Source organism: Grammomys surdaster, unplaced genomic scaffold (genome assembly GCF_004785775.1).
Source record: "Grammomys surdaster isolate TR1022 unplaced genomic scaffold, NIH_TR_1.0 124511, whole genome shotgun sequence".
NCBI classification, from domain to species: Eukaryota; Metazoa; Chordata; class Mammalia; order Rodentia; family Muridae; genus Grammomys; species Grammomys surdaster.
The window spans coordinates 231,813-259,603 of NW_021619502.1; the positions used below are offsets into that span (position 1 = coordinate 231,813).

Here is a 27,791-nt window from a genome sequence, read left to right on the forward strand (position 1 = left end):
AGAGGGAGAGGGAGAGGGAGAGGGAGAGGCAGAGGGAGAGGGAGAGACAGAGAATATGATATGAATATATGAATTCTGGGAAGTAGTCAGGCACTGAAGATTCACCCTGAATTCCGAAGAGGAGGCAGAGATATGAAATTGAGATGAAGGTAACCAGCCATGTGGCACTCATAGAATAGAATAAATAGATAATTAAGATATAAGCTGGTTGGGGAACAAGCTAAAGCATTTATTCATATATAATTAAATCTCAGAGTTGTTAGTTTTTGGAACAAAGAGGCCAGGTGGAAAAGCAAACCATTACTCTGTGTGTGTGTGTGTGTGTGTACATGTGGAAGTCAAGGAGGGGACAACTTTGTAGACTCGATTCTTTCTATCCACCATTATGTGGGTTCTGGGGTTCTTAACTTGCTGAGACATCTTGCTACCCCTCCATATTATATTTTGAGATGAGGTCTTTCATTAAATCTGATGCTTGCCAATTTGCCTAGGCTGGCTGGCCAGTGAGTCATAGGGATCCTCCTGTCTTTATCTTTCCAGCAGTGGGATTACAGATAATCACTGTCCTTCCAGGCACATGGGTGTTTGACATTGAACTCATGTTCTCATGAGTGGCAATCACTTTTTTTAACTGAAGGAATTCCCTTCAGTTAAAAATCTTTTCCTGGCCGTTTTGAATATTTTATCTCTCTGATTTTCTCTGGTTTCCATTATTATACTTCTAGGCATTGATTTTTTTTGATGCATTCTTCTGGAATTGATTGTTTTCTTTGACTAAAGTTACAGCAGTTTGATTTCATGATCTTTGATTTGTTTTTGTGTTTGTTTTATCAAGACAGTGTTTCTTTGTATAGCCCTGGCTATCCTAGAACTCACTATGTAGACCAGGCTGGCCTTAAACTCACAGAGATCCTCTAGTCTCTGCCTTCTTAAAGACATGTGCCAATACTCTCCTGCTTAATTTTTTCTTATTTCTATAAAAGTTTTGTTTGCATATATTTATGTGTACTACTGCATGAAGGCTTGTCACTGATGGAAGCCAGAAGAGGACACCAGATCCCTGGGAACTGGAGTCACATTACTGTTGTGAACTGTCATGTGAGTGCAGGTATCAAATTCAGGTATACTCTTTGCAAGAGCAATAAATGCTCTTTTTTTTTTTGGTTTTTTTGAGACAGGGTTTCTCTGTGTAGCCCTGGCTGCCCTGGAACTCATTCTGTAAACCAGGCTGGCCTTGAACTCAGAAATCTGCCTGCCTCTGCCTCCTAAGTGCTGGAATTAAAGGTGTGTGCTACCACTGCCCAGCCAATAAATGCTCTTAACTATTGTGTCTTTTCTCTAGACTTTGATTTCATGATAGTTAATTTAAAAGTTTATTTGGGCTATCGAGATGGCTCAGTGGGTAAAGATATTTGCTGCCAAGCCTAACATTTAGACCTGAGTTTGATTCCTAGAACCTGTGTGAATGTCCCTGATGGGTTCATGTTTTTGAATACTTGGTCCCCAGCTGGTGGAACTATTTGGGAAGAATTAGGAGATGTGGCCTCTTTGGAGGAGGTGTGTTACTTGGGGCAAGTTTTGAGGTTCAAAAAGCCCATGCCAATCCCAGTTAGCTCTCTCTGCTTCCTGTTTGTGGATCAGATGTAAATGCTCAGTTACTAGTCCAATGCCATGCCTGCCTGCTACCATGCTCCACATCATGATGGCCATGGATTCTAACCCCATGGAACAATGACCCCCCAATTAAATATTTTCTTTTACAAGTTACCTTGGTTATGGTGTTTTGTTACAGCAATTGAAAAGTAACCAAAGCAAGCTCTGTGGCATGTGTGTGTTACCCCCTCCTCAAATAAAAAAATTAAAAAAATTAATTGATACAGTAAGTATATGTATTTCTGTGATATAGTGACATTGGGGAGGAAAAAGGCAGGTTGTCCTTTAACTTCCACTGTTGTGCTATTGTTATGCCCAGTTCGCAGGAAGCCCAGGAGACCACCAGAGATTGAGACACTGATTCAAGTACACAAAAGAGTCTTTATTATTCCAGTCTGGATGAAGCCTTCCCTGCTCCACAGGTTAGGAATGCAGACATTCAGGTCTAGAAGTTTGGGATATATATATGGGAGATGCATAAGCTAGGGCTTTTGAACCTTGGTATTACATGATTGGGCAGTAAAGGAATGCTATTCTTCAAAATTAATAACATTTGTTCAGACAGCAAGGTGGGACCATACATCTGGAAAAGGACCTTTTTGACCTGTGAAGAAATAACTCATTACATTATCAGAGGGTAGTGTATGTTTACAAGCTGGCCACAGCTGTCTGGTAACACTTGGTTGCCTCTTTCTCATAGCTCAAGAGTGGGGGCCTTCTCACTTCAAGGGCATTAATTTTCTGTCTCCTTCAAAGACAGGGGACATCTGCACCAAGAGGGAAGTGCTGGCTGTTTAACTTGGTGAGGGGACTAGGACGTGTGAGACTCTACACCAAGGGTTAGTGCAGAGACAAGGGTGGGTTACCTTGTTGTCTCTTCACTATGACACCTGTATTTGTACACATTCACACTAACTTAACTAAATCCATGTAATAAAACCAGAATGAAGTGAACACAAAAAGGCTCAGACTTACTGTGCATGCAAAGATAACCTTGAACTCCACATTCTCCTGTCTCTGTTTCTTTCTTTCTTTCTCTCTTTCTTTCTTTCTTTCTTTCTTTCTTTCTTTCTTTCTTTCTTTCTTTCTTTTTTTTTTGGTTTGGTTTTTCGAGACAGGGTTTCTCTGTGTAGCTGTCTCTGTTTCTTAAGTGCTGGGATTACAGGATGTGTCAGCATATCTGGCTCTAGTCCACTTTTTCAACATTTGACAGATAAATTTTATTTATTTTCAAATTTTAAATTTATTTTATGTGTATAGGTGTTTTGCCTGCATGTATGTCTGTACACTACACGTGTACTTGGTGCTTTTGGAGGGCAGAAAAGGGTGTTGCATCCTCTTGAACTAGAGTTAGAGATGTTTCTGAGTTGTTATGTGGATGCTGGAAACTGAACCTGGGACCTCTGGAAAGGCAATACATACTCTTATCACTGAGAAATCTCTTCAGGCCCAACCTCTAAATATTCCACTTTTGTTGATAATTTGGCTGGGCAAACAAAAATATGTGTGAGGTTCTGCATGTGGATTTAGAAAGCCACTGTGCTCTGTCTAGATTGAACAGGGTAGGGAAGTCAGCTACTCCTGTAATATTTAAGTATTGGTGTTTCTTAAAACTCATCTTTTTGTCAAAATAAGATCTCATGTTTGTATCATTAAAAACAACTTGAATAGCAGTGTGTGTGTGTGTGTGTGTGTGTGTGTGTGTGTGTGTGTGTGCATTCTGCAAGGAATATTGAAAACCTGTAGCTAGTTTTCTTTCTTCTTCCTTCCTACATCTCTCCCTCCCCTCCCCTTTAAACTTCTGATTCTCCTGCCTCCACATCATACGTATATGTTGAGATCACAGTCGTGTGCCACTACATTCAGTTTTATGTATCACTAGAAATGGAACCTAGGGTTTCATGAATGGTAGGCAAACATTCTATCAACTGAATTACATCCTCACCCCTAAAAGTATTGTATTTGGAACCTTGTCAATATGTTCTATGTAGTGTGCTAAAAGACTGTAATGTATCCTAGTTTGGGAGCTTTTTAGGCTGATAGTAAAAACTAGGTATGATTTACATGCCTGTAATCCCAGTACTTGGGAGGCTAAGGCAGGAAGATGACTGCAAGTTTGAGGCCCTCCTAGGGTATACAGTAACATAAGTCCAATGTCAGCATCCTGAGATACATAGTAAACTCCTGTCTCAAAAAAAATAACCAGAGTGCTGGAGAGATGGCCCACAGGATAAAAGCACTTACTGCTCTTTCAGAGGACCAGTGAAGTGGAAACTTAAGGTTGGATGGTGTTTTGCTGGGGCAAACATGTGAAGGAACATTTAGCTGAAGAGGGAAAAGGTGAAAGGCTAAGGCAGACTCGTGAAGGAACGTTTAGCTGAAGCAGACACAGGAGAAAGGATGTTCACTAAAGCAAGCACATGAAAGGACACATGATGAGGGATTCTTCATTAATGACACATGTATTGGTCCATTTTACATTGTGTAGTTGAGCTGTATTTGTCAAAAAACTTCTGGTGGTCTTTCTGCTAGTAGACAAAGTACTAGCTTAGTCAGTCATACAGATACTCCATATTTTGACATTCGTTGTGAAAACAGAGAAGGGTGGAATAGGATAAAACTGGTTTCAGCCATAGAGGACCCTATTTAGACCTGTTGTTTATCCTTTCCCTGAAGGAGTCTTGGATAGTCATTTTACTTGTTACCTAATAGCCTTTCCAGTCTGCCCTTCTGGTCACACAGGAAGCTGGTCTATGAACAATTTCTCCTGCTTTCTTATTCCCTGGTCAAAGGGAAACCTTTCCATCACTGCATAATCAGTTCACAGTTTTGTCTCTGGGGCTATGGTTCTGGGAGGAAAATGACCCAGTTTCACCCAGAAACTGGTAACTGAAAGGTCTTGGATGCATGCTGAAGAGGGACACTGGGATAGATATTTTTTGGGGGAGGAGCTTATTGGAAGAATTATGAATATCCTGGACAAAGAGACAGGATCATGGCAGGGGATCTGAGGAGAATCTAGGCCTCAGCACCAGAAACAGGGGTTCCAAAGAGGAGCAAGAGCTCTCCAGGCAGAGTCAAGGTCCTTTCTTATAGCTCTCTAAGGAAGGAGGGGTAGTGTACAGTATCAGATTGCAGCTAAGTTCTCTGATTTCCAGGTAGAAGTCATGGAAGGAGGTGGGGACCAGGATGTATGGTACACCTGGAAGTCTGTTAGACATTAATAGAAAATGTCTTCAGTAGGGGTCCTGTCAGTCAGTATCTGTAGGAATGGAAGGGCTACTTCAGGCTTTGTGGCGTGAGCGGCAGTCTGGTCTGAGTTTTAACATTACATTCTTACAGTAACATCATGGTGAATTATTTTTGGTTTTGTTTGTCTTGAGAGAGGGTCTTTCATGTTTCTCAGCTGTTATTAAATGTGCTATGTAGCTGATGCTGCCCTTCAACTCATGATTCCTGCTGTCAGGACTTGTGAAGTGCTGAGCTCAGAGGCACGTGCCATACATGGCTTTTAGAGGGAGGATTCTGGAGGTTCTATTAGAACATAAAAGATGATACGTTCTGGGTGCTTCTCAAAATCTAAAAAGTCTCAAAGTCCCTGAGCCCCTCCCCATCTATATCTGTGTCTCTGTGGTCCTCCTATGCCCTCTGGGTCCTCAGTGGGAAGGCTAGGTCAAGCTGAGGTTTTGACCTTTTCCACCTGCAATTCCTTGGCTCAATCCCAGCAGTGAGCCACATTTGGGTTGAGGGAGGGTAGGAGCAGGAAATCATCTGCTGTACTCTTTTGTCTTCTTATACTGGTAGAGAAAATGCTACAGAACTACTGTGATGGCTTTACTGGAGGTGTGACACATTGTTAGACATATGTGAAGATGTGGATGCAAGTTGTAGAGCTGTGTATGCCTGAGGTTTAGTTTAGTCTGAAGGGTGAGGTCAGGTTTGATGTTCTTATTATCATGTATAGACTAGGAGACTAAAAACTCTGAATACTGTGCCTTTGAAAGGGGGCACAAGAAAGACCCATTCAGCCTATGTCCATCCCAACTTGGTGAAGCCCTGAGAGATAAGCAACCAATTAGTCTCTATAGACATGAGAAGTAGGAGCTAAAAAGAGGAAAGGGGTGAAGCCTTTTTACATCCTGAACTTGGCAGTGGTTAGGGAGATGGGTGGAGCAGTTGGCTAGGGTATATCTGGTCTATGGACAAGGATATGAATTTGAGCCAGCTGGTGGCTTGGTCTAATGATCCTGAGAGCTCCAGAAGGCTGGTGAAGACTATTTGTTCAGGGAGTCCACAGGGATTTGGTGAAGTAGAAACTTCTAGTTTCATTGGAAAGTCAGTTATATCAAATCATGTTTTGCTGGGGCACACAGGTCAAAAGTTGTTTTGCTAAGGTAGACATGTCAAAATGTTTTCTGAAGCAGACACAGGTGAAAGGATGTTTTGCTATAGCAGACACGTAAAAGGATACATGATGTTTAGAAAGAATATACATACATATGACCACATAGGCAGTGGGAGCTAGAGCATTGGTTTGCCTTGCTCTGCCTTGGTAGTCTTTGATGGTGATATGCATGTATTGGTTTGCCTTACACTACATTGCTGAGCTTTATTTGTGGTGACTTCATAGAGAGAAACTTGCCAAAGAACTTCTCATGAGATTTTTGCGCTTCTTCTGCAGACTTGAGCCGGTTGGCAAGCCTCAGTTTCTTCTGGGTTGAACTGTCCTTGCTGATTCATGTGTGGTGTCTGCCAAATGGAGTGGACTGTAGCTGCTGATTCATGTTTGGTGTTTGCTAGAGGACTGGACTGACAACAACAAAGATTGGAATCTCCCCAAAGAACTATTTCTTTTTTTTTCAAAGAACTATTTCTAAGCAGTTCTACTTACCTCATATCCTCATAACCTTTCTTTTCAACGTCTAGTGGGTGGTGGGCTATAGGGGAGGTTGAAACTTTACTAAAGTAGGTTGAGGAAAATTTATGCCTATACTTTAGTGTCCTGCAGAGTCATCCAGGACCCTGTGCTTAGGACTACATACTTGATGTGATGTCTTGTTGTCATCACCTTAAAATTACTGGTGAGTGTGCATCTGTGATCTTATGTATATAAAGTTGGATGGGACAAATGATTAGCAATGTAGTAAGCAAGGGGGTGCTGATTGTACATATCCTCTTTTCTAGGTGCTCCTTCTGAATGCAAGCTGATAGGTGACAGTGCCCCATGAATTCAGAATTCTATGCCTCTAGGATGTGCAAGTTACCTCAATAGAAAAATAAGTGGGCACTGATAGAACCCTAGAGGACATACTTTCATTTAAAACTTCCCCTTTATTTAATATATTTTTTAGTCTTTCTTCCTTCTTTCCTTTTACTCCCTCCCTTCCTTCCCTTCTCTCCACGGTTTTACTAGGTATCCCTGGTTGGCCTGGAACTTACTATGTAGACAAGGCCATCCTCAATCACAAAAAGAGCTGCCTACCTCTACCTTCCAAATACTAGGATTAAAGGTGTTTAAAAGGATGCCATCAGGCCTGGCATCTTTTTAAACATTTTATGTATATGGGTGTTTTGCCTGTGTACCACATGGGTACCGTGCCTACAATGGCCAGAAGAGGGTGTCAGGTCCTCTGGAACTGGCATTATAGACAGTTGTGAGCCACCTTGAGGATGCTGGGAATTAAAACCCAACTCTTTGGAAGATCAACAAATGTTCTTAACTGACTAAGCCATTTCTCCAGCTTCAAAGTTTCATTTTTGAGGGGCAGAAATCTAGCTTTTTCTTTTTCTTTTTTTTTTTTTTGAGACAGGGTTTCTCTGTGTAGCCCTGGCTGTCCTGGAACTCACTCTGTAGACCAGACTGGCCTCGAACTCAGAAATCTACCTGCCTCTGCCTCCCAAGTGCTGGGATTAAAGGCGTGTGCCACCACTGCCTGGCAACCCTTTTCCTTTGTAAACAAAAGCTTTATTAGATGTTTCATTAATATATCATGACATTTACCATTTTAAAATATAGAATTTATGGTATTTAGAACATTTATTTTCTCTTTCTCTATCAAAATCCAGTAATGGCAACCCCTTGACTTGCTTTCTGTATCTATGACATTAAATAAATAAAACTATCATTCCAAGTGAAGAGAGATTGCTATGTAGTTAAGGAGGTTGTGAACTCCCAATCTTCCTGCTTTCATCTCCTGCAGTTTCTCTTCCCTCTTCTCCTCCCAGTGCCCCATCAATTCTCCTCTGACCCCCTCCCCATCCACTCTTCCAGAAAAGGGTAGGCCTCCCATGGATATCAAACAGCCATGGCATATCACATTGCAGTAAGAGTAGGCACTTCACCTTGTATTAAGGTGGGATGAGGCCATCTAGTAGGAGGAAAAGGGTCCCAACAGGACATGCCCCTGCTTTTTAAAGAAAATTATTTTATTATATATTATCTACCTATTACCTGTCTGTATATCTTGTGATTTTGTGTGTTTATATGCAACTGGAGTGGCAGAATACTCTTGTGGATATCTGAGGGCACTTTTGTAGGAGTCAGTTCTTTCTCTCAAACATGGGGCCTATGGATTGTATTCAGGTCATCAGACTTGACAGTGGGCACCCTTTATCAGATGGCTCCTCTCATTGGTCCTGTTTTTGCTTTTGTAACAGGTTTTTCATTATAGCCCTGGCTGGCCTAGAACTCTCTATGTAGACCAGGCATTAATTCCAAACTTGCATTAATTCTACTGCTTTTGGCCTCCAGAGTGATAGGATTAGAGGTATACATCACCATGCCTGGTATTCTTTTTGTTTTAGAAACTATGTTTTATAGCTAGGCCTGGTGCAGGCCTATAACTTCAGCTACATAGGTGGCTGAAGTGGGATAATCACAAGTTCAGTGCCAGCCTGTACAATTCAGTGAGCCCAGGTATCAAAATAAAAAGTTAAGAAGGGACCTGAGTGGCACCTGCCTTTATTTCCAGCACTTGAGAGACAGAGGCCGGGTAGATCTCTTTGAGTTCCAGGACACCCAGAGCTATATAGTGAGAACCTGTCTCAAAAACACAAAACAAAAAAATGTAAAAAGGGCTTAGGATATTATCATGGGATCAATAGACAGTACAACAAACAACAGAAACCAAAACAATTATCTTTCTACCTTTAATGACATTTTCCCTCTTATTTAATTTTTTTTGGGGTGACAAGGTCTCACCATGTAGTCTTTATTGGCCTGGAGCTTGCTATGTACAGACTGGCCTTGAACTCAGAATCTACTTTTGCTTCCAAAGTGGAGGGTTAAAGGCATGTGCTACCAAGCTCAGCTCTCTTTATGATTTTTTTAACCAGAGGGTTAGACACCCCCCATTTTTTCAGTGTCAGGGATCTGACCTAGGGTCATGGGCAGGCTAGGTAAATTCTAGTCAAGTTCTGAGCTATGCTTAGTTTTTATTCTTTTTGAATTTTATGTATGTATTTATGTATGCATATGTGTGTGGAGGGGTATGTGCAGGCATGTACATTCCACAGTGTGCAGTGTGTATGCAGAGATCCAAGGACAAGTTGAGGGCGTTGGTTTTTTTCCTTCCATTAAATGGGTTTAAGAGATCAAAGTGAAGTCACTGAATTTGGCAACAGGTGCCTATAGCCTCTGAACCATTTCACTGTGTCCTCAGTTTTTCGAGACAAGGTCTTATTGATCTGATCCTGTTATATCTGCCTCCAGAGTACCAAGGTTACTGGTATAAAACACCTCACTCAGCCAGACATTTTGTTTCTTTTTGTTTTCAGATAGCTTGTTTCTCTACTGTATCCGTGGTTAGGTTAGAACTCACCATGTGTCCAGGCTGGACTAGAACCTTGGCAGTCTTCAGGAACCAGTCTCCTTAGCGATGAGATTACAGGCATGAGTCATCAGGGCTGACTCTTCAGCCAGGCACTTACATTTTTTATTGTGTGTACATGTATAATATGTGTATATGTGGGTGTGTACACATGGTATGATATACATGTGAAGGAAGAATACAACTTTTGGGCCGCTGTGCTTGTGTTATTCTGTCAGACTTGCATTAGATGGAATTGATTTTAACAGCCCTTAGCTAGGCAATTTTACTTTGAGATTCTAAAAACATATACCCTGGGATGAATGAATTGTTGCTTAGCTTATTTGAGAGGTTCTTGGGGCTATTTGATAGGATTGAGGGCCATGAATCACCGGCCCCACCAGTACAGTCTCCTTGGCCCCCTTCTTATGGGCTCAGTACCATACATTCAGATTTATACAGAATGAAGGAAATAAGCTACCTACAAGCCTTTGTACTCTTATTTATTTATTTATTTATTTATTTATTTATTTATTTATTTATTTATATCTAAGATAGAATTTCACGAATCCTAAGTCCTCCCAGCAAAAGAAACAAAAAACCCAAAACTAAAACCAACTACAAAAAAATAAACAATAACAAAAAAACCTGGTTCTCAACATTCCTAATGCTGTGACCCTTTAATATATTTCCTCATATTGTGATGACCCTCAACCATAAAATTATTGTGTTGGTACTTCATAACTGTAATTTTGCCACTGTTATGAATCATAATGTAAATATCAGATATGCAAGGTATCTAATATGTGACCCCCAAAGGGGAAATGACCCACAGGTTGAGAACTAATGCTCAAGAGAGAGGTAGGAGGGTCAGGAGTTCGAAGTCATCCTCTATTACATAGCAAGTTTGAGGCCAGCCTGGCTTTATGAAACCCTATCTCAAAGACAACAGCAACAAAACAAAGCACACTGAGAAAATGCAGTTAAATGAAACAAACAGAATTGTTAAGTAAAAGCTTCTATTTCCCTTTATTTTTAATTTCCAATCTCATTTAGATGCTGGGAGCCAGCCCAGCCTGGAATAGCTTGAAGTGGGACACAGCATTGGACATAGATTTAAAGACTGATGGTCTCTGGCCTCCAAGCTCTCTAACTATGCTGAATGTTTATTGATGGATTCTGTAGACTTTAAAGTCTCTTGTTTATTCTGTGGCTGAAAACTGCTGGCTTCTTTTCTCTTTAACTCTCTGTAACTTCTTTTTCTTTATAAATCTCTATGCTTTATTAAATGCAGTATCTTTATTTCATAACTCTGTTATTGTTCTGTGCTTCATTAAGTGCTGAAAACTTAACTCTTTATTACTGTTCTGTGCTAAAAACTTAACTCTTACTTGTGATTAAATAACCACTAATATCTGGCGATTAACATGGCTGTTTAGCAGCAAGGGAATTAAGTAAAAGGATTTATTGCTAGTGCTCCTTTCTCTAGTGAGTCAGCCAGAAGCCTCCCTGGCTAGCCTGCTTAACTCTTTGTGAACCAGAGAGGAAGGAAAGGAAAAGAATCAAAATGCTTTATACAGGCAAATATGCACAGACAATTTATACACACCCACACTCTGGTTCGGTCTGACTGCCTGTCACAATCAATTCCACAAGTATTTATGCATGCTTACATACATACATATACCTACACACATACATATAGACAGACATACACATTTGGATGGATGGGTGGGTGGATGGATGGACAGATGTGACAGATTGATTCCCCAAGCCAAACCATCCAACCAACAATTTTATTTATTTTCTCTGGCCTTTTTATACCTTCTTAGACAAAAAGTTCTTTAGAAAATTATCTCAGAGCTGGGTGGTGGTGGCGCATGCCTTTAATCCCAGCACTTGGGAGGCAGAGGCAGGCGGATTTCTGAGTTTGAGAGTTCGAGGCTAGCCTGGTCTACAGAATGAGTCCCAGGATAGCCAGGGCTATACAGAGAAACCCTGTCTCGAAAAATCAAAAAAAAAAAACACAAAAAAACAAAACAAAACAAAAAACCCTATTGGGCTGGAGAGATGGCTCAGCGGTTAAGAGCACTGACTGGTCTTCCAGAGGTCCTGAGTTCAATTCCTAGAAACCACATGGTGACTCACAACCATCTGTAATGGTATCCAATGCCCTCTTTTGGTCTGTCTGAAGAGAGTGACAGTGTACTCACATACATAAAATAAATAAAAGAAAAAAAGAAAGAAAGAAAATTACCTCAGGAGCTTTTGTTTTACAGCCATCACTGGTTCGCAGCCACCAAAATGAAATTCAATCCCTTCATGACTTCTGACCGAAGCAAGAACCGCAAATGGCATTTCAGTGCACCTTCTCACATTCGGAGGAAGATCATGTCTTCCCCTCTTTTCAAAGAACTGAGACAGAAGTATAATGTTCGGTCTATGCCTATTCGAAAGGATGATGAAGTTCAGGTTGTTCGAGGACACTACAAAGGCCAGCAGATTGGCAAAGTGGTCCAAGTGTACAGGAAGAAATATGTCATCTACATTGAGCGAGTCCAGCGAGAGAAGGCTAACGGCACCACTGTGCATGTGGGCATCCACCCCAGCAAGGTGGTTATCACCAGGCTAAAGCTGGACAAGGACTGCAAGAAGATCCTGGAGAGGAAAGCCAAGTCCCGGCAAGTAGGAAAGGAGAAGGGCAAATACAAGGAAGAAGTGATCGAGAAGATGCAGGAGTAGAGACATCTCATACACAGCTTTCATTAAAGACTGCTTAAGTAAAAAAAAAAAAAGAAAGAAAGAAAAGAAAATTACCTCAGAGATAAAATGAATGTTAGATAAAATGGGAGTTACAGAAGGATGTTGATATTATGTTCAAAGCATTGTTTCATTCTATATGCTCATTAAAAGTTCAAAGCAACAATTTTTACATGGCCTTGCCCTGTCATAGTATACACCTGTGGTTTTATCCTTGGCCCTAAATGTTTTTCCTTGAACACAAATTTGTCCCAAGTCTATTTCTCTTTTTATATAATTATGAAAGCTTACTGTATTTCTTATTATGCAGCCTTTACTTCCTATTATGAGGAGTGGGCACATTCTATTTTTTTTTAAATCAGTGGAGAGAAAACTATCTTTTTAATGACATTAGAATTTTGCCATTCCTTTTTTAAATTAATATTTTTATTGGATATTTTACTTACATTTCAGATGTTATCCCCTTTCCTCATTTTCTCCCCACCCAGAAACCCTCTATCCCATCCCTCCTCATCCTGCTTCTATGAGGATATGCCCCCACCCACCCTCCCACTCTCACCTCCCCACCCTCGAATTCCCCCACACTGGGGCATCCAGCCATCACTGGACCAAGGACCTCCTCTCCCACCTATGCCTGACACTGTCATCCTCCCCTACATATACAGCTGGAGCCATGGGTCCCTCCCTATGTGCTCCCAGGCTGGTGGTTTAGACCCTGGGAGCTCTGGTTGGTTGGTATTGTTGCTCTCCCCATGGGGCCACAAACCCCTTGAGCTCCTTCAGTCTTCTCTCTAACTCTTCCATTGGGAACCCCATGATCAGTTCAATGGTTAGCTGTGAGCATCTGTCTCTGTATATGTCAGGTTCTGGCAGACCTCTAAGGAGACAGCTATATCAGGCTCCTGTCAGCATGCACTTCCTGGCATCCACATCAGTGTCTACCTTTGGTGACTGCACAAGGGATGGATACCCTGGTGGGGCTGTCTCCAGACAGCCTCTCCTTCAGTTTCTGTTCCACACTTTGTCTCCATATTTGCTCCCATGAGTATTCTGTTACTCCTTCTAAGAAGGGCCAAAGCACCCACACTTTGGTCTTCCCTATTCATGAGCTTCATGTGGTCTGTGAATTGTATCTTGGGTATTGTGAGTTCTTGGGCTAATATCCAATTGCCAGTGAGTACATACCATGTGTGTTCTTTTGTGATTGGGTTACCTCACTCAGGATGATATTTTCTAGTTCCTTACATTTGCTTAAGAATTTCATGAACTTGTTGTTTTTAATAGCTGAGTAGTACTGCATTGTGTAAATGTACCACATTTTCTGTATCCATTCTTCTGTTGAAGGACATCTGGGTTCTTTCCACACATTCTATTCTTGATTCTTACTTTATTGCATCTTTTTAGAAAAATGACTGAAACCATCTTTTAAAACTTTCTTCCTAAGATTATTTGAATCAGGAATTCTATAAAATAATTAATTAATATAAACAGCATTAATTCATGAAAGTTCATCTTTATGTTGATCTGCAGGAAATCTGATCAACAGGTTGGGCTAATGCCCAGGGATTACTATATTAACTTAATAATGATAGGAAAAGTATACCAGCTGCAACAAGAAATCCTGAGATGAAGTCTTTCTGGAACCTTGCTATCGAGCTCACCCATTGCAGATCACACAAAAATGGTGGGCCACCTCCAGAAAGGTCACCTGCTAGCCTTAGCCTATCCTAGATGGCTCCTGACACTTTAGTGTTTATCAAACTCTCCAGATTTATTCTCAGAGCTAATGGAATGAATTATCTTTATATCACAATGTCTTAGTTTGTGTTTTGTTGCTGTGAAGAGACACCATGATCAAGGCAACTCTTATAAAGGACAACATTTAATTGGGGCTGGATTACAGGTTCAGAGGTTTAGTCCATTGTCATGGCAGGAAGCATGGCAGCACACAGGCAGACATAGTGCTGGAGGAGCCAAGAGTTCTACATCTTGATCCTCAGGCATCAAAGAAGAGACTGTGCACTACACTAAGTATAGCCTGAACATATATGAGACTTAAAAGTCCTTTCCCACAGTGACACACTTCTTCCAACAAGGCCACACCTAGTAATAGAGCCACTATGGCCAAGTGTTCAAACACATGAATGTATGCGGGCCATTCCTATACTAACTACCACAGTTAGATTGCCATTCTTCATTTCAAATTCTGATGCTTGTTTCTCAGGCTGGCTTCCACTTTGCTATATAGCCAAGAATGCCCTTGAACTTCTCATCTTTCTACCCCTACCTCTCTAGGGCTGGGGTGATAAGTGTAACCCTCAAAGCTGAGGTGACAGTGGACTGTCTTCATCTTTTGTTTTTATTCTAGTATTAAACAAGATCCTAGGTGACAGTTGAGGGTCCCCATCTGTGTTTTTGTGTCCCAAAGTTGAAGTGGCAGCTGAATGACTTCACTTCTTCCTTCATTCTGCTCAGTGTAGGGACCAAATCTTGGATTTCAGTTGAATGCTATCACTTGGACCTCCATTTCTGGTTTGTGTGGATACATGGAGCTGAGGTGGCCTTTACTGTCTGCTGAACTTCTTGTCATGCCCGAAGTAATAAGGTAGAAAAGACCAAATATTAGATACTGGTTTATTGATTTATTTAGTGATTTACTTAAATCACTGCTTGTACTACCTATTTGCCAACCATGACTTCACTTGCTACCTGGAACAGAATGACCCTGGAGAAATAGCTCAAACAATGGGTCATTGCCCTTAACAACATGCTGACTGTCAAGCATGCTTTTGTAAAGTCCTGCTCGGAAATTAGACCCAGCATTAAAGCCCTTTTAGAAGACGTCTTGGCTTTATTCTATTGGGGACATTTCTCTTCCACCCTCATTGGTGTCAAAGTGCTTATTCCAGAAAAATTTCCACAACAGCCTCATTGTGTCATCATTCCTGAAGTGCTGCTGGCTTATTGTGCCTTTGGTCCTTGGTAGGGACTTACATCTGAGTGATCAGCTGAATGTCCTCACCTCTTTCTTGTGCTTTATGTCATCCTACCTTACCCTAGTATTACACAAGATTCTAGGTAACAGTTGAGAGTCCCCATCTGTGTTTTTGTGTCCCAGAGTTGAAGTAGTAGCTGAATGACTTCACCTACTCCCTCATTCTGTCCAATATAGGGACCAAAATCTTGGATTTCACTTGAATGCTATCACTTGGACCTGGAGCCAAGGTGAAAGGCAACATCACCTGGGCCTTCATGTACTACTATAGTTTTCTCATCCAGAGGCAACTAATGTAGCCCAGAATTAAAATGTCTCTATTCTAGTGCAGCTACAAACACCTGTGGTTACAGTTGACTGTTCCACTACAAGTTCCTGATTTCATCCAGTGTAGGCATATAGAGATTCTATGTCAGTTGATCTCTGCAGATCAGGCCATGAATCTCAGCATTGTTTTTGGATCAGAACTAAGGTAATATACTGGAGAAATGGCTTAGTGTTTAGGTGTGCCTACTGGTCTTCCAAAGGACCTGAGTTTACTAAGGGTACCCTATACATATGCATACACACACCCAGAGGTAAGGTGAAAGCTGAGTGTCCTCATTAGAGCTTTGGCATAGGATCAGGTTGCTCTCCCCAATCTTTCCTCTTGCTTACTCAAAGTTACTTCCATGTCCCTTCTGTACTTTAGGCTCTCTGTGCTGCTCCTTTATAGGAGCTTCTGCTTTAGGGACACTATGCCAGCAGGTTCTCTACTCCCGAAGTCTGCTATATCTCTTGGAGTCTGTAAAAGTTGGGGTGCAACCAGAGGGTTTCAATAACGCTGTAAGTACAGAGTCTCCACATGGTCAATACCATTTCTGGTGCCTTTGTCTGCTTTCCCTTGCCCTAAAACTTTAATACTATCCTCAAGTGAACATCTGAGGCTTTGAAAACCCAGTCTAACCATTCAAAGTGGTTGAGGCTTTAAAAGGCTCTTTCCCCAAAACAGGCATGAGGCTGGTGCCCCTTGGTGGTATGTAGAGGAAGGTATGAGGCAGCTTTAGGGAAAGATGGACAAGATTCTGCCATTTTGAGGCTGACAGGCTTTATATCATCACTATCCTTTTGTTAAAACCTTGTCTACTCACTGTAGCCACATGGCTGCTGTACCAGGAGTCAAGAGAAATGTCTCTGTATCATGGGGTTAAAGAGAAACTGTGTGGGCTTTTATCTAAATGATATTCATGAAAGCCAATAGGAGATGACTGTGGAAGTGTTATTGAGGGCTTTTTTGTGCCCTGTCCTCAAGAAGCTATTCCACCTGTTTTTATATGCTTTTTCATGGGCTGTGGTATAAAAGTGGCAAGGTTAGGCTGGAAAGCCTCCATAGCTCAGCTCACAGCTCTTAGCCCTAGAGAACAATGGGGACAGCCTTGTCTTCTTGTTGCACACATTTGCCCTGCCAGCTCTCAGGCCCAACCTAAGTGGCACCATCAGCTCACTCATCTCAGGCATAAGCACCAGGAGGATGGAAAATGAGGGCCTGTCCCTGTGCTAAAGCCTGGCCTCCAGTCTTGTCCATGGAACCTTGCTGGATGCTCTGGAGGACCTTGACCAGAAGTGTAACTGTCATTCCTGAAAATAATAATAATATTCTAGAGTGTGTGATGCACACCATAAAGCCCAGCACTTGGGAGGCAGAAGCAGGTGGATCTCTGTGAGTTCAAAGTCAGCATGAGATGACTGTACGGTATAAAGCAACAGCTATAAAACTACTCAGCCCTACTGAGCCCTCTGCTTATCATTAAGTCCTTTAGACTAATGAAACTACAACAGGTTTCTAAAATATTTTGGGTTGGTATGAATTTTTATAATGATAAAATTTAAGGTTATAAAGATCTACTCACATTAACAAAAGCTGATTTAAGATGTATGTCTAGGGGCTGGAGAGATGGCTCAGCGGTTAAGAGCACTGACTGCTCTTCCAGAGGTCCTGAGTTCAAATCCCAGCAACCACATGGTGGCTCACAACCATCGGTAATGAGATTCGATGCCCTCTTCTGGTGTGTCTGAAGACAGCGACAGTGTACTCATAAATAAAATAAATAAATAAATCTTTAAAAAAAAAAGATGTATGTCTAACTACTTATGTCTTTGCTAACCATTCAACACTAGGTTTCTAGAAAACTTAGATAAGTAATAACATATGCTTGATAAATAAGTTATGTTTGAAAAATAAGGTATGTTTGATAAAGTTTATAAATTCCTAAGGTCTACTAAGGTTCATAAGAATATATGTCTAGCCTCTTTGTCTTTGTTTACTTAGTCAAACTTTAGTTATTTAGACAAACTAAGTCATAGAAAAACCATAATTTTACTTTGATGATAGTAAATCTTCAACTCAAATTTTAAGGTTCAAACTTAACAGAATAACACTCTAAAATCTCAGACTTATATAAGTTACTAACTTGTAAACTATTCGTTTAGTAACAAGCTGTATTTAGCCTCCTCTATGTGTTTACAAGGTTAAGCCTAAAGCAAATCATGTATAGTTAATAGACAGATGGTCCTCAAATTCTTTAGAGATCTGCTGGATATGGCATTTAAAATGTTTAAGCTTCCTATAATAGAACTGCTCACTTCTAGCAGGGTTTCTAATGAAGATATATGGGGCTTGATGACTCTACCTAGATTGTGATAGTGTTAATCACTGGGTAAAACTGTCTCATGCCTGCTGTCAGCTCTGTACAAACTGTGGACACTTTTTTGGGTTGATTGCCCTACTTTGCCTGGTCAAAATGAGGTCAATTTTCCCAAATTCCTCAGTGGGGAAAATCTCTGAGACCTGGGTCTGTACAGACAAAAACCATGCTGCTCTGTATGACACCTGAAGAGTGACCACTGTTCCAAATGAAACTGTGGAGACCATGGAGCCTAAGTTAACTGGTATAAATAATGGGTCTCTTTTTTTTTAACTGATTTTAACTGATGCATAGATCATTTAGATTATGTTTAAATCTATAATTTGTTCTTTTCACATCTCTGAAGGTATTGACTTTAACAGCAACAAGCAAGCAGCTCCTCTCTCAAGGCTTCAGCTGCCTTCTCTGTTCTGCCTTTTCTGTTGTCTTCATGTGTAAAAATCAGGTCTCTAGCCTCACTTACCTAGACTTCCAGTTGAAAAAACAGTTAGGACTTACTAAGACTCTAAGACAAGATAAACTCACAGTTTTTAAAGTAACTTTAAAAAAAAGTAACTATTCTTTTATGTTTTAAGGTATGTACATGAATTTTATAAATGTATAAGAAAGTGACTTAAGGTATAAAAAAATGAAAAGTGTTTCAGATTTCTTTTCGTCTATGCTGTTTTTAAGACTTCAAAAATCTAGTTTTAACATTAATCAATGGAGTTGATTAATGATAAGCTATTAACCTATTTCTGGTAAAGCACTGCTAATCTTATCATAGTCCCAAGCTCAGATTTTAAATTTCCTTTGGTTGTTTTCTAAATATAAACTCAAAAGTGCTTCTTCTTCTTTTTTTTGGTTTTTGGAGACAGGGTTTCTCTGTATAGCCCTGGCTGTCCTGGAACTTACTCTGTAGACCAGGCTGGCCTCAAACTCAGAAATCTGCCTGCCTCTGCCTCCCAAGTGCTGAGATTAAAGGAGTGTGCCACCACTGCCTGGCTAAAAAGTGCTTATTATGCTAAAAACATCTGTTCAATCTATATAAGCTTTAAAAAAATTCTTGCAAGCTTCAGGGAACTGACTTGAATCATCTTCCAAAGGTCAAATGGACTCCAGAAAAGTATCATCAATCAAGGACCTATTCCCTACCTGCCTAATCTGTCTATTGCCTATTCATGGTAGTGTTGTCTCTCCACCTTTCCTTGGTCTTGAGACTCCCCTCCGCCAAATGTCAGGACCTTGGGCCTGGAAGTTTCAAGATAAAAAATTTCCCCTAAACTTCTTAACTTTACCTTCTTTTTCTAGTCTGCCTATCCCAGGAGATTTCAAATCAACAGGATGCTCCAGGTGTTCCTTCAAAATATGTAGCCATTGTTGGACTACTTGGATTGTAGCTTGTAAGCAACTCTAGTATATATGTTTTATCAGTTTGGTTCTTTTATAGAACCCTGACTAATAAGTATGGGAGGTGGGAAAATAATAGGTCTTTCTTTCATGATCCTGGATACACAGAGAAAATGACAAAGAGACAGGTAAAACTGTTTTGAGAATTTAATGGCAGGGTTGGGGGTAGGAAAATTCTAGCTGCTGCTCTTACCTTCCTTTGGTAAGGAGGCTGCCCATGGGTGGGATGAGGTTGACCATGGAGTATGGAATTGGTTAGGGGACATTTAGAGCCCCCAAAATATTGCTAGGCAACATGAGGTCTCTTCCAGCTGGTGAGGAGGAATGTCAAGTAGCAATGAGGCTAGGGTGGCCATGGGCAGGTCCTCTCACATGAGTGTCCTTGACTACTTCAAGTTTTGAGGAGCTTTCCCATAGCCTCTGGGGAGTGTGGTTTGGTCATTGTTCCTCTGAGGCCCAAAGCTCCTCCCCATTGTTCCTATCTCCTGTCTTAAGGAGTCCAGGGACAGACTGATAGGCGTTCTTTCTGCAGGGGCTGGATGGGAGGTGATTCAGGTCTTGTGGAAAGATGGGTGTCTCAGATAGGGCCAGTGGTGGCCTTGAAACATTACAATAAGTTTTGAATGTCTGGTATTTGAGGAATGTAGCTGGGCTCAGTGGTGGCGGCTGCAGCAGCATAGGACAGAATGGTGGCCCAAGCCCAGGGACTAGAATGTGTAGCTAAGGCCTATGGTCCCAAAGTCCTTCCAATATAGGGTCAGTATAATATAGGGTTAGATGTTGAGAAGAATAGGTACAGAAAGGGTTGCCAGAGGGGGCAGAGTGCAGATGGTCTATGTTTCCAGGGCTCAGAGCTTGTGAGGGTTCACCCACTTGTAGGTACCCTCATACTGGAAGCCCACTCTCTTCATCAGCTCATCTGCCTCTGTAGGTCCGCGGCTGGGAGGTAAAGGGGAGGCATGAGTGACCTTTGTCCCTGGTAATTCCCACTGCTCTGCTTCATTTGGCTAGACTCTCTTAGCTCCCATCCTTCCCTTACCTGCCATATACATAGGGGATGGGCTGGGGCTTCTCTTGATCAATCTTGTGCAGCAGTGGTGTGAAGATACGCCAGGCTTCCTTGAGTTCATCACTGAAGGGATACAGTGTAGGATGGAGTGGAGGCACACAGGGACAGAGGGAGAAGACCATCCCTCTTGCCTGTGTTTGGCTAGGGGTCCCTCACCTACGGACAAAGTGCATCTGGCTTCCACAGAAGACATCCAGGATGAGGCGTTCATAGGCATCAGGGAGCTTCACATTCTGAGGGTTTGAGAAAGGGGGAATGTTGCTGATACTACTGTACTCAGCCACCCAGGGCCTCCCTTAGGGCCTTGCCCAGATGGTCCTCCCTGTTGAACCTTGTATCTGTTGCCATAGGTTAGGTCCAGCTCAGATTCTTCCGGGTTGAAGAACATGCCAGGCTTCTTGGTCATCATCTTGGTGTATACTGCCTCATTGGGCTGCACACGGATGACCAGCTCATTACGCTTGCACTGCTGGTGAAAGATGTCTCCTGCCACATCACGGAACTGCAGTCTCACCTCAGCTTTGCGCTCATTCAGGGCTTTGCCACAGCGCAGGATGAACGGAACCCCTAGAGGGCAGGGAAGACCTCAGGAACTGGCTTTCCTAGTCTTGTGCTGTGCTGTGTGTGTGTGTGTGTGTGTGTGTGTGTGTGTGTGTGTGTGTGTGTGTATGTGTGTGTGTGTGTGTGAGAGAGATCTCCTATGCCTGTGTGTGTGTGTGTGTGTGTGTGTGTGTGAGAGAGAGAGAGAGAGAGAGAGAGAGAGAGAGAGAGAGAGAGAGATCTCCTATGCCTGTGTATATGTGTGAATGTGTACATGTGGAATAAGTAAGGACTAGGGTGGTTTCACACTTGTGGTAGCCCTCCTTCTCCAGCATCCCTTACCACTGAATATCATGTATTTATACCATGACCATAACAAGAAGTGTCTCTTTGAGGGCACATTTTAAGGACCCTGCCTTGCTGGGTCCTTGAAATGTCACCTACCATCCCACCGTTCATTCTCCACATAGAGGACAGCTGCTGCAAAGGTGGCAGTGGTGGACCCATGGGGTACTGTGGGGTCATCTAAATACCCATTGGTAGCTTCTCCTTCTCCATTGGGGTTCCCCACATACTGCCCAAGGACCACGTTGTCAGTTTCCACTTCCGAGATACATTTCAACACTTTGACCTGAGAGAAAACCAATGCAGGTAACAGGGAGGGTGTAGGGGAATGGACATGAGCCCAGTGATTGTCATAGAATTACCTGTTATGGGACATGGCTTCTGGGGACCTGGTGGACATGCCTCCACCTACCTTCTCATCACGGACATCATCTGAATCTGTGGAGGCAGGCTTTTCCATGGCCACCAGACACAACATCTGTAGGAGGTGGTTCTGCATAACATCCCTAGTAGCAGAAGAGGCAGACGCTGTGGTCAAGTGCCACTTCCAGGGTAGGAAAAGGAGATAACTAAGTTCTAGGGGCCCTAGGATTACCAAACAAGGCTTTCTAGTGACAAGCTGGAAAATCTTGCTTCTTTACCACTAGTGTCTTCCCAGTATCCTAAGGCAAGGACATAGACACTAACCCTATTCCCTTTGGGGTTTGGCTGGATGGGAGTTATACCCTTCATGGCTACCCACAACAGCTCACTTGAACACTACCTCTCACAGTGTGAAGATGAGCTGAGTTGGGGTAGGATATGGGTTCTTACCTGATAATCCCAAATTCATCAAAATAGCCCCCACGACCCTCAGTACCAAAGGGCTCTTTAAATGTGAGGATCACACAAGCAATGTTGTCTCGATTCCAGATGGGGCCAAAGATCCTGTTGGCAAATCTGTGGGAGGTATGGAGGAGAGGCTAGCATGAGAGACATTGTGGAAGGGTCTTTGGGATTCCACAGTATAGTGGTTGTATCTGAGCCAAGCTAGAGCTTATACCCTAGCCAGCATTCAGGAGAAATTTGACTTTGGGGCAGAAGGGCAGGTGGGGTTTCTCACATTGCCACCCTTGCCCTGATCCCCTTCCACCCCATCCCCTGTGCACCTCAGCACCATGAGGTTCTGGACCATCTCTTTGCCCAGGTAGTGGTCAATGCGGTAGATCTGGTCCTCACGGAACAGAGAGGAGATGTGGTTCGACAGTTGATTGGAGCTCTGCAGGTCTCTCCCAAAGGGCTTCTCCACTATGATGCGGTTCCAGCCTCTGCTTGGAGTCCCCAATCATGTTATTTCTTAAACCTTTCCCAGGAATAGGCCTATGGCCATGTCGTCCTGACCCTCAACCCAGGGAGCAGGGCTTTCATCCATTGTATTCTCAGGTGACTCAGGGAAGCTCTGTTGGCTACTATTGATCCTTAGCCTGAACAGACAGCATCTTAGAAGCCTCCCTGACAACATGCTGGAGACTGGAACAGTTTTGGGGATTTTCCCACCTTGGTGCTAGGGTAGCATGACTGGCACATTCTTGGGTGGCCTTGTTCCCCACCTCCCCATGCCAGATCCTTAGTAGGTCAGAGAAGTGGCCCAGCAGCCAACAGGAAAGTAGGCAGATGGGATGCCAAGGACACAGCTTCTTTACTAGTTTTACTTTAATTAGGGTGAGATACAGTCTCATGTATCCAAGGTTGGCCAAGAACTTGTTATGTAGTTAAGAATGACCTTAAATTCCTGATTCTCCTGTTTCCACCTCCCAAGAGCTGGGATCACAGGTACTGTGCTATCCATCATGTCTGGCTTCCCTCATTGGTTTTATGTTCTTGAAGTCCTATTATGTTTCTCAGGTTGTCCTGGAACTCCTGGGTTCAAAGGGTACTCCTTCCTCATCCCTTGAGTAGCAGGGACTACAGTCAGCCGGATGCAACTGACTTCTATTGATTTTATTTATTTTTTAAAGTAGCTTTTATTTTCTTTTTGAGACATGATTTTACTATGAAGACTAGACTGACTTCAAATTCAGTATGTAGCCCAGGCTGGCCTTGACAACATAATGATTCTCCTGCCTCCTGAGTACTGGAATTAAAACTCTGTGCCACTACACCCAGCTTAATTTTGTTTTGTTTGAGATAGTCTCACTCTGTATTACAGGTTAGCCTTGAACTCCATGCAATCCTCTTGCTTTTAATCTCCACAGTGCTGGAATTATATATGTGTCACCTTGCCCAGATTTCCATTGATTTTAAAAAACCAGGTTCCTTTCTTTGCCACTCATAACAGAGCACTAAAGTTGTTTTCTAAATTCAGGAGGAAGAGAAAGATGGCTTGTAGTCAGCAGTGCTCTCTTATGAAATAACACTGCCACCTTGTGGGTCTGCTGGGGATTCAGAGAGGAGGGAAAAAAAAACAGTCTCACAGTGAGTATCTGTTCTGTGGAGCAACACTGTCATCTTGTGGTCCTGGTGGGAAATGTTGCAAGGGGCCACTATCTTGTAGTGAGAGCCTTGAAGTTAGAAGCTGCCCAGTGTGTATGGTAATAGCAAAGGTTGTTAGAAAACTCCAGTATTTATAGCCTGATCCTTTTTTTTTTTGGAATGCTAATCCATATGGACAAGAAACTAGGGTCATTTATCTTTTCAGCTTGCCTAGACTGGCTTGACCTGGGGATTGTTTAGAGTAGCAGAAACAAGAGCAAACAGACAGGACTGGAGAAACACAGGACTTACGTCTGACTCATGCAGGTCTCTTGAATGTTCTTGGTGACTGCTTCGTAGACTGTGGGGGGCAAGGCCAGGTAGAATAGACGATTGGCCTGTACCCCCTGGTGCAGGGCATTCATGTGGCTGTTGAGGTGCTTGTAGGAGGCTGGATCATCATACTGGCCAGTTACATAGGAGTTACGGGCAAAGAACTCCTCCAGCTTGGGTCTTTCTTCTGGAGTGGCCTTGGGATACACAGACAAATGTTAACTTCTACTTTTCTCAAGAGTCTACACTTGTTCTGCCCTAAAGGAGTGGAAGATCTTTCTCCTTCTGCACCTGATTCCCCCTACTCTCTCTCAACAATTTCTTATTCTACAGCTAAGGTGGGCTTCCCTTGAGTCCTGTCCTTGCTCTACAAGTATAGGAGTTTACTTCATCATGATAACTTTGTGTACCCACAGGGAGGGGGCTGAGACACACAGCAGGAATACTGTATACAGGTGGGGCAAATTACTGGCACATTTTATGTATCTTTGGGGCCGGCATGCCTAGAGTAGAAACTGGATTTCAGGAAAGTCTAACCTGAGAAAAAAGAATGATGGAGAAGGCTGTCTGTCCAAAATTATCACAGCAAACTATTAGGTGGTAAGAAAAATGCCAACATAGCGCAGTTATGGGGGAAAAGAGGTACTTGGAAGAGTCCTTCCATCTAGCTGTTGGCATGTCCCAGTGTGGCACCAGAGCATAGCAGGATGAGGCCAGAGTGGAGCTGGGAGACAGATATGAGGCTGAAGGGACCTTTTTCCTCTGTCTTTGTTCAGAGGTCAGGGAGAAGGTGGCACTAAATAGACATAGCTTTTGTATGGTTCACAAGGGAAACCAAGGATGTAAGATGTCAGAGCTCGAGTATTCTGGGTGGCCCTACCTTTTAGCAAGTTAAATGAGATGGAAGGGAATTGTTGCTTATGATGGGAATGGGGACATGTCTTCTCAAGGGGTATCTGAAGAGAAGAAGTCTTGCTGTGGGGTAGAAGAAAGGGCAGAACAAGGCTCCAGGATCCAAAGTCACACTTACTTTAAAGAAGGGCTCACTCTGCTTGCGGATGTCATCCACTGTGAGTCGTGAGCGGGCATAGCCCACAATGAAGGTGTCTTCAGGTAAAAGGCCATCCCGGAACAGCCACCTGAGGGTACAATACAGCTTTTATCAGACTGGGTAGGGAAGGCCAAGGCCTGACCCTGGTAGAGAGTATTTTGGGGGATAGTGTAGAGATACTACTTACCAGATGGTGGGATATATCTTCTTCTTGGCCAGGTCACCCTGCAGCAGAAGAAACATGTCAGAAAGAGCTGACATGACCTAGATCATTCCCCACCACTTGTGATCTAAGTCCTCATTTAGGGTTACCACTCAGCTAAAAATATATCTACTATGCCCCCCATATATCTCAAAGGATCTCTGAGACATAAGTCTGTACCAGCCTTATACCAATACAGATGAGCAGATGACTCTGCTGGGTTCAAGATAAACCCTAGACATCAAATTCATTAGAGCTTAAGGATGATAAAGGCAGCACATAAAAGAAAAACAAAACCTGTGAGCTATGGCCTCAGATGTCACATTAGCATAAATGGAGCTAGAAGGCAATGAGATGGTCATTCAATTTAGAAAGTTAGAAAAATGACAGCAGGAAAAGTTTGATGATACAGAGTGAAGTCTTGTCTCAGTAACAAAGATTTGGTGGTAATATACCCTTGCAATATATAGGGAGATACTGTTTCAAAATCCCCTCCTCCAAATCAGAATTAAAAAAAATGAGGTAGCAGTGAAAAAATTCAATGAAAAAATTGGGCTGGAGTAGGCAAGAGTTCTCATTTCCACCCCCACACTACAAAAACAAACAAGGAAACAAACAGAGTAGAAAACTAACAAACGAGAGCTGGAGGGGGGGGGAGGAGAGTTGTGAATTACTATTTTCTTGATATGACATGGCTGTGGCACACATGAAGTCTCAGTAGCTGTAGTTGCCTGCATAAGATCAAGTTGGTCAGCATGGGGTGTGTGTGTGTGTGTGTGTGTGTGTGTGTGTATGTGTGTGTGTGTGTGTGTGTAGTTCACAAGCTCCTACCCCTAGCTAAGGATCTGTTGGAAGCTGCTGGCTGCTGGGGAATATACTCTTTCTTCATAGTCCCTTGGTAGTTGCTCAAGGAGTGGATGATGGTCCCATGCTCATGAGCATGTAGGAAGCAATAATTGCACTTAATGGATTATAAAAAAAAAAGAAAAATTGGGAAGGAGGTCCAGAGGGGTTAAGAGAGAGAATGGAGGGAGGGTGGATATGCTTTAAATGCATTGTATACATGTATGAAATTCTCAAAGAATAAATTAAGAACTAGTAAAAAAAACAAGCCAGGGGGCTGGTGAGATGGCTCACTGGTTAAGAGCACTGACTGCTCTTCTGGAGGTCATGAGTTCAAATCCCAGCAGCCAGATGGTGGCTCACAACCATCCGTTATGAGATCTGATGCCCTCTTATAGGGTGTCTGAAGACAGCTACAATGTACTTACATATAAATAAATAAAAACCTATGGACTAGAGCGAGTGGGGCCAGAGCAGGAGAAGGGAAGGGAAAAAAAAATAATAAAACAAGCCAAAATAAAACCAACTTCCCCAAACATCAAACCAAACAACAAACTTAAATAAATAAAACAAACAAGAAAAGCTGGGCTTTGTGGCACAGGTCGATAATCCCAGTACTTGGGTAGTTGGAGCAGGAAGATCTGGACTTCAAAGTTAGCCTCAGGTACACACCCTATCTCAAACACTACCACCACCAACAAAATCCAAAACAACAACAAAACCCAACCCAACCTAACAACCAAACAAAACCTAACAAGTTAGAATGAGACAGAGAATTTTGTTTTTTTTTTTTTTTTCAAGATAGAGTTTCTTTGTATAGCCCTGGCTGTCTTGGAATTCATCCTGTAGACCAGGCTGAACTTGAACTCACAGATATCCACCCGCTTCTGAGTAACACACAGCCTGGCTGAGATACAGAATTTAAAAAAAAATTACTTTATTTTTTGAGACAGGGCCTTGCCATGTAATCAAGGTTGCTCCCCCTGCCCCCCGACCCCCAATCCCCAAGTCAGGTTTTCTTTGTGTAGCTCTGGTTGTCCTGGAAGTAGCTCTGTAGAGCAGGCTGGCCTCAAACTCAGAGAGATCTGCCTGCCTCTGTCTTCCAGTGCTGGGAGTAAAGGTCCAGTATGTAGTCCTTGCTGTCCTCAAACTACAAACAACCCTTTTTGCTTCAGCCTTCTTTGTAGTGGGATTACAAATGTGTGCCACCATGTTCAGAAGATGGAAAAATGTCTAAAAATAATAATAATCTAATCTAGGATATAAAGGAGGAATGGACCTAAGGGGTGGCAATGATACAAAGACAACTCCCAGCCTGAACAGCATTGCCAATGGCTTCTACCAGAGTCAAGGAAGGAAGAATTCTAGTCTGAAGTAAATTCTGAAGACAGAATAAGAGGGAATACTCTTAACGCCACTTTGAGAACTTTAGTTCTACAACTTGATGACAAAGGCAAATGCAAAACTCTATTGACTGATTGTTTATTGAGTCAGAGTTTCTCTATATAGTCCTGGAACTCATTTGCCAGCTAGGCTGGCTGTACAGATGAATTATAGGTTCAGTGAGGGTTTCTGTCAAGAAAGGTAGAGAGAACAATGGAAAAAAAGATACCTGATGTCAGCTTTGGTATCTATACATATGCATATATATATATATATATATATATA

The 27,791-nt window shown here is 42.4% G+C and overlaps 2 protein-coding genes and 1 pseudogene across 3 annotated transcripts in view; 2 read left to right on the forward strand and 1 right to left on the reverse strand.

Moving 5' to 3' along the window:
* Nucleotides 1-12,278, forward strand: part of LOC114636538 — a 21,499-nt pseudogene extending 9,221 nt beyond the window's left edge.
* The window catches only part of Ikbkg (inhibitor of nuclear factor kappa B kinase regulatory subunit gamma), a 66,902-nt gene that overhangs the window by 9,204 nt on the left and 29,907 nt on the right, over nt 1-27,791 (forward strand). The window contains exon 2 of one of the 2 annotated variants that reach the window (XM_028784607.1): nt 23,588-23,697. The exons of the other annotated variant lie outside the window; for it this stretch is intronic. The gene's annotated coding sequence lies outside the window, so the exon portion shown is untranslated. The remainder of the gene's footprint in view (nt 1-23,587; nt 23,698-27,791) is intronic. 2 annotated transcript variants of the gene reach the window in all.
* The window catches only part of G6pd (glucose-6-phosphate dehydrogenase), a 19,870-nt gene continuing 11,499 nt past the window's right edge, over nt 19,421-27,791 (reverse strand). The window contains 11 exon segments of the mRNA XM_028784604.1: nt 19,421-20,228; nt 20,329-20,421; nt 20,515-20,591; nt 20,690-20,925; nt 21,343-21,529; nt 21,656-21,749; nt 22,057-22,182; nt 22,392-22,550; nt 24,007-24,224; nt 25,058-25,166; nt 25,266-25,303. Coding sequence (XP_028640437.1) covers nt 20,138-20,228; nt 20,329-20,421; nt 20,515-20,591; nt 20,690-20,925; nt 21,343-21,529; nt 21,656-21,749; nt 22,057-22,182; nt 22,392-22,550; nt 24,007-24,224; nt 25,058-25,166; nt 25,266-25,303 — 1,428 coding nt within the window. The 3' untranslated portion in view covers nt 19,421-20,137.